This window comes from Oncorhynchus gorbuscha, linkage group LG14 (genome assembly GCF_021184085.1).
Source record: "Oncorhynchus gorbuscha isolate QuinsamMale2020 ecotype Even-year linkage group LG14, OgorEven_v1.0, whole genome shotgun sequence".
NCBI lineage: Eukaryota > Metazoa > Chordata > Actinopteri > Salmoniformes > Salmonidae > Oncorhynchus > Oncorhynchus gorbuscha.
Window position 1 is genome coordinate 69676097 of NC_060186.1, and position 7277 is coordinate 69683373.

Here is a 7277-nt window from a genome sequence, read left to right on the forward strand (position 1 = left end):
CTCCTGACCCCTCCTGTCTCAGCCTCCAGTATTTATGCTGCAATAGTTTACGTGTTGGGAGGCTAGGGTCAGTCTGTTATATCTGGAGTTTCCTGTCTTATCTGGTGTCCTGTATGAATTGAAGTATGCTCCCTCTAATTCTCTCTCCTTCCTCCCCTCCTGGAGGACCTGAGCCCTGGGACCATGCCTCAGAACTACCTGGCCTGATGACTCCTTGCTGTCCCCAGTGCAACTGCTCGTGCTGCTGCTCCAGTTTCAACTGTTCTGCCTGCGGCTATGGAAACCCGATTTGTTCACCTGACGTGCTACCATGTCCCGGACCTGCTGTTTCGACTCTTTCTCTACCGCACCTGCTGACTCTAACTCTGAATGCTTGGCTATGAAAAACCAACTGATATTTACTCCTGAGGTATTATTTGACCCTGCTGGTCATCTATGAACGTTTGACCATCTTGGCCATGTACTGTTATAATCTCTATCTCGCACAGCCAGAAGAGGACTGGCCACCCCTCGGAGCCTGGTTCCTCTCTAGGTTTCTTCCTAGGTTCCTGCCTTTCTAGGGAGTTTTTCCAAGTCACTGTGCTTGTACATCTGCATTGCTTGCTGTTTGGGGTTTTAGGCTGGCTTTCAATATTGCACTTTGTGACATCGGCTGATGTAAAAAGGGCTTTATAAATACATTTGATTGACTATATAAGGGTATATAAGGGTATTATAACAGGCCTTTATTAGTCTCTTAGCCAATTGTGACACACACCAATATGACTTGTAATAATATATGTTTAATTAAACAGTCCTTATGAAGCTTATACAGGGCATTTAAACAGTCCTTATGAAGCTTATACAGGGCATTTAAACAGTCCTTATAAAGCTTATACAGGTCATTTAAACAGTCCTTATGAAGCTTATACAGGGCATTTAAACAGTCCTTATAAAGCTTATACAGGGCATTTAAACAGTCCTTATGAAGCTTATACAGGGCATTTAAACAGTCCTTATAAAGCTTATACAGGGCATTTAAACAGTCCTTATGAAGCTTATACAGGGCATTTAAACAGTCCTTATAAAGCTTATACAGGGCATTTAAACAGTCCTTATAAAGCTTATACAGGGCATTTAAACAGTCCTTATTAAGCTTATAAGGGGAATTTGAATGTGTTCGGTGGCATGGTAGAGCTTTAAAACAAAACACTGACAGCACTATGACACATCTAGGCCACAGTATGCCGGCAGAGAGCGGAGCTGCTGCTGACTACAAATGATCTAACAATCAGTTAAGGCAATAGGAAAGATACCAATCAATAAGCTTGTCACTTCTATTCGAATGATAAAAGACTGAAGAGAAGAAACAACAATGAAGCGAGTTTCGATTGATTTGTTTCTCAAGTTCTCTTTTCTCTTGAGTATTATGTTGATAATGAGGAAAGTGCTCACTGGAGAAGCATAATGGAATTGATAGTGGCATTTTAAATATGTTTAAAAGTTCCTAGATCATAATTCCTATTAAGTTATTAAACATATTTGAGGTAATCATTCTATACAGATAACCAATCACACATGGTCTTTGTTCTGTAGGCTATAAAAGCGTAAAATTCAGCACAGCAATGAAAATATATTGTTATACTGTAGTCTCCACTCTGAGACATTTGCATACAACTTATATAAAAAGGTTTAAAAATCAAATAAAAATAATTTACACAATTACCTCTTCATTTCATATGAAACTTGAATCACAGATATTATCATAATTAGCACCCATTCTTATAGCCTCTTAATTTCATACAAGGGGTTTGTATTGACACAACAATACATAGGGCCTACATGCTCATCACACAGATATCTTTATCATGCTAAAACATTCATATAAATACATAATGTAGACAGTTTTTTAAAACTTGTCAAAACACGTTTAAAACCCTTTCAGCTGTCCAAGCTGTTTGCAGGGTAGTGGTTTCAATGAGGAGGGTAAGGGAAGCTCATCTAGGCTGTCAGGGAACTGCTCTGGTGGAAGCTGCCTCAGAATTGTTTGCATAGCCATGAGAAACAGTGGAGCTGGCTTCTGTCCAACGAGGTATTTGAATTTGTCCTCACCTAGGACTTTGGACCAACAAACTGGGTCTCCTTCGAGCGCACTCTTCATTTTGAAACGAATCTCTGGCATAAACATTAACAAGTTGTCAAGACACAGCTTTTTGGGCCCAATGTTCACTTTGGAGTCCCACAGCTGTTCCAAAATGACATCCAATGGCGTCATACCGTTCTGATCTTCTGCCTGTGGCGAGGCGCCGTTGCCCAACAACAGAATAACGGACTCTGAGCGCAGGAGCTCACAGGCCAGATGCAGTGGAGTTTTACCGTCCTCCATGTGAAAACATCCGCCTCGGTTCATATATGACCGCAGACTAGGTAGTCGATGCGCTTCTTGCAATATGAGACCTAGTATGTCCCGTCTGTCATATCTGACAGCCATCGCCAAATGCGGGGCCGATGATGGACAGCAGCAAAAGCGCTCGCCGGGCATGGCCAGTGCTTCATCGGTGTAATGACTGAGCAAGTATTGAGCGTAGGCTTGGTGGTCATGTACGATAGCGTACAGCAATGCCTCCGAGGGAGTGTAGGACCTCTGGCTGGCGTCTTCCTCCCAGTAAAAAGTCTCCATTGTCCGCATGTCCTCCAACATCCAAACAGGCTTTAGATCTCGCACGGCCTGATAGAAGAGAAAAGATTGGTATTTTCGCTGTTTGCATTTCTCGTCCGTATGGAGTCTACCATTGTTCGTAGCCGACGTAGACATGATGATCTGAGGTCCGATTGATTTACTAATGCCCCTCGTTCGTGTCCTTCAATGAGACCGCAGTTCATGCATATGCTATTTATAAAACATAAAATCGCACATACTGTCCATGGTAGCCTACTAGGTTAAAATACTTATATTGTTTGTAATATAGGCCGGACTATTCTAATACTTCGAACTATTATAATATATACGTTCAAGCACACACGCAGGATTAGCCTACATTCACACACATCAGTTACAGGACCCCCATTTCACAGCAACCGCCCCCAACACACATCTGAACTGGGAGTGGGATTTCCCTCCGCAGTACAGTGCTACTACGCAGGCGCCTGGATCTAATATTTTAACCAAATGTTCTCTGAATTAAATCCTAAAGAGGAAAGAATATGTAGGCAAACAAAGGTATGTCAATTGGTATTGGTATGTTATGCAGATCCCATTTACCACCCTCCTCCATGACCCCTTCAATGAATATCCTATACCTTATGAACAGGGTATGAAAACCATAATCGAAACAGTTTTTTCCATTCACATTCACATTCACCACAAATACTAAGGTATGAATACTGTTGTGTGCATGTTTTGTTGATCATCTGTATAATTACTATTTTTTGGATTCCCAGACTTCACCCTCTCTACACCTCTGATGAATATAACAGGAAACATGTTAGATCACAATGCCCTGCAAACTCATTCTGGCTATGGATACAGAGAACATCAACACACCAGAGGACTTGAGGCTCTGCAGGAAGTTTACCTCATATTTAGATCTTTTAAATTATGCTTTGCCACTAAAATCATAATAAACACTGAGAACTGAAATATTGGGTTATTGTTATGTTTATTATTATTATTAATAATAATAATATGAAAAAATATATAGGGAGGGGGTATTATTATTTTTTTAAAAAATGATTAACCCCAAAAGGTTATTCAAAAGGTTCTTCGAGGAAGCATTAAAACGGGTTCTTTAACAAACCCTTTTAAATGGTTCCTCGAAGAACTTATAGGGGTTCCCCCACAGTTTCAATTTAAAGAACCCCTAAAGGTTACTACAGGAAGCTTTTCTTTTTATAAACATCAAAACATCAGGTCTACAGTTTTGTTCTAGACCAATGACATCATCACTTCAGCAATCTTAACAAAAGTTTGAAGTTTGGATTTTCTTAAACAATAGGTCTAATTGAAAAACTTGCAGAACTGACCCATTCAGTCCAAACATCTCCATTATTACAAAGTATGTATTTATTTAGGCACGTAAATCATTTAACCATTCAACCAATTTGTCTACTTTGGTTTTGCTTAGCTATAGCTCTCCAGGAGGCAGTGGCCGACAATTCCACTAATTAAAACAAATGGCCATGTTGATCATTGACATTGTCTTGAAATATGCCAAGGAATACAACAAATAACAAATGTGGTTCCCACTTTAAAGGAAGCACAACTTATAAAGGCTTTATAGCCCACACAAATGCTTCATAAGCACTACATAAAGGCATCATAAGCACTACACAAATGCTTCACAAGCACTACATAAATGCTTCATAAGCACTACATTAAAGACTTCATAAGCACTGCATAAAGGCTTCATAAGCATTACATAAATGCTTCATAAGCACTACATAAATGGTTATGCTTCATAAAGTCTGTGTATGTCATACTCTATAAAGGTGTGTAAACATGTTTTTAAAATTTTATTTAACTAGGCATGTTAGTTAAGAACAAATTCTTATTTACAAGGGCGGCCTACCCCAGCTGGACCCTGGACGATGCTGGGCCAATGGTTTTTCAAAAACCCCCTTTTAATGGTTCCTCAAAAAACATTGGGGGTGAATTTTTTAACGACCCCCTATTATTATTAATACTACGCATAGCAACAATAATAAACCCTGACAACAAAAATATTGTGTTTTGATTTTAGTGTGCAAAGCAGAATAAAAAAATCTAAATATGAGGTAAACTCCCTGCAGAGCCCCAAGTATAATGGGTATTGTTGTAACGTCGTTCTTCGTTTGTAGAAAGAGAGTCGGACCGAAATGCAGCGTGGTGGTTACTGACTTTAATGGAAAAAGTGACACATGAAATAACTATACAAATACAAAAACAACAAACGGAACGTGAAACCTAATTACAGCCTATCTGGTGAAACTGCACAGAGATAGGAACAATCACCCACGAAATACAAAGCGAAACCCAGGCTACCTAAATACGGTTCCCAATCAGAGACAACGAGAATCACCTGACTCTGATTGAGAACCGCCTCAGGCAGCCAAGCCCATACAACACCCCTACTCAGCCGCAATCCCAATAATACAAAAACCCCAATACAAAATACAACAACATAAACCCATGTCACACCCTGGCCTAACCGAATAATATAACGAAAACACAAAATACAATGACCAAGGCGTGACAATTGTCAAGGTTTTCGCTGCTGGTCATTTGAGTCAAGTGCAGGAGAGCAGAGAGTATGTGATCAGGCGTCTTTATTTTCCAAGAGCAATAAACAGACGGGAGCAAAATCCCGTCAATACAACTATAAAGTCACCAAAATAATTCCCCAATGGGTACAGGCAATGCCCAGGGAGAAAACCCAGACTGGCGCGATAAACATAAATCCAACACAAAACAATCCCACACAAAGACATGGGGGGAACAGAGGAATATATATACACAGTGTAATTAGGGAATGAAAACCAGGTGTGCGGGGAACAGGACAAAACAAATGGAACAATGAAACACCGAGTGGCGATGGCTAGAAGGCTGGCGACGTCGACCGCCGAACGCTTCCCGAACAAGGAGGGAAGCCGACTTCGGCGGAAGTCGTGACAGCTATATCCTCTTGTGTGTTTACATTCTCCATATACATAGTCAGAATGATTTTGCAGTGCATGGTGATCAAACAGGTTTCCTGTTATATTCATCAGAGGTGTAAGGAGGGTGAAGTCTGTGAATCCAAAAAATAGTAACAGATGATTAACAAAACATGCACATGACAGTATTCATACCTTGGTTTTTGTGGTAAATGTGAATGAAAAAAACTGTTTTGATAATGCTTTTCATACACATACCTTGTCCATAATGTAGAGGCCTATGGGATATTCATTGAAGAGGTAAGGGAGGAGGATGGTAAATGTGCTCTGCATAACATACCAATACCAATTGACATACCTTTGTATGCCTCCTCGTCTGTATATTTGCAGACACAGACACAAAGTGAGCAGTTCAGTCATCGGCACCCAATACAGCTAGTCTACATCTTCTTACCTCTGTTGATTGATATCCATTGAATTGTGTCAATTTTCTGTTTTTAGAAATATAAAAAGATATAAAGTATTATCATTAAAACAATATCAATTTAGATCACACAGGGGACAAACCACAACTTAAACTGAGATCTTCACATTTTTTAGTTAAGTGCCTGCACCTGCTGTCCTTTCAAATTAAAATCTAAATGTTTCTGTTTGGTAGTTTGGTAGTTTGGTAGTTGGTAGTTAGGCTCCTGCAAGAACCCCCACCAACTAAGGAGGTTCCTCGATGAGCCCCACCTTCTATGGGGTTCTTAGAAGAACCTTTTGGGGGAAATGTTCAGTGCCATGAACCCTAAGGTTCTTCGATGAACTTTGAGGATTGAGAGGATGTTGTTGAACTCCTAATTTTTAGAGTGTATTCAGATCCCTTCACTTTTCCCATATTTTGTTATGTTACATCAATCTACACATCTACACATCAATCTCCTCATCAATCTACACATCTACACATCAATCTCCTCATCAATCTACACATCTACACATCAATCTCTTCATCAATCTACACACAATACCCAATAATGACCAAACAAAAACAGGTTTTTAGAAAAATAAATAAATAAATATTTGCATAAGTATTCAGATCCTTCATTCAGTAATTTGCTGAAGCACCATTGGCAGCGATTACAGCCTCAAGTCTTCTTGGGTATGACGCTACAAGCTTGGCACACCTGTATTTGGGGAGTTTCTCCCATTCTTTTCTGCAGATCCTGTCAAGCTCTGTCATGTTGGATGGGGAGCATCGCTGCACAGTTATTTTCAGGTCTCTCCAGAGATGTTAGATCGGGTTCATCTGGGCCGCTCAAGGATATTCAGAGACTTGTCCCGAAGCCACTCCTGCTTTGTTTTGGCTGTGTGCTTAGGATTGTTGTCCTGTTGGAATATGAACCTTTGCCCCAGTCTGAAGTACTGAGTGCCCTGGAGCAGGTTTTTAATCAAGGATCTCTCTGTACTTTGATCGGTTCATCTTTGCCTCGCTCCTGACTAGTCTCCCAGTCCCTGCCCTTAAAAAACATCCCAATTGTCACGACTTCAGCCGAAGTTGGTCCCTCTCCTTGTTCGGTTGGCGTTCGGCGATCGACGTCACCGGCTTTCTAGTCACCACCGATCCATGTTTCATTTTCGTTTTGTTTAATCTAAATTATTACACACCTGGTTTAGATTCCATTAAT

General features: G+C 40.3%; 1 protein-coding gene across 1 annotated transcript; it reads right to left on the reverse strand.

The window, feature by feature from the left end:
- Positions 1 to 762: 762 nt before the first annotated feature.
- On the reverse strand, positions 763 to 3069 carry zgc:112001 (uncharacterized protein LOC550384 homolog). The gene has a single exon (XM_046299437.1). The coding sequence runs from the start codon at positions 2792 to 2794 to the stop codon at positions 1910 to 1912; it is 885 nt and encodes a 294-aa protein (XP_046155393.1). The 5' UTR covers positions 2795 to 3069; the 3' UTR covers positions 763 to 1909.
- Positions 3070 to 7277: the final 4208 nt, after the last annotated feature.

Coding starts and splice junctions, on each gene's coding strand:
- zgc:112001 (XM_046299437.1), bottom strand. CDS start 2,794: ATGTCTACGTCGGCTACGAACAATGGTAGACTCCATACGGACGAGAAA.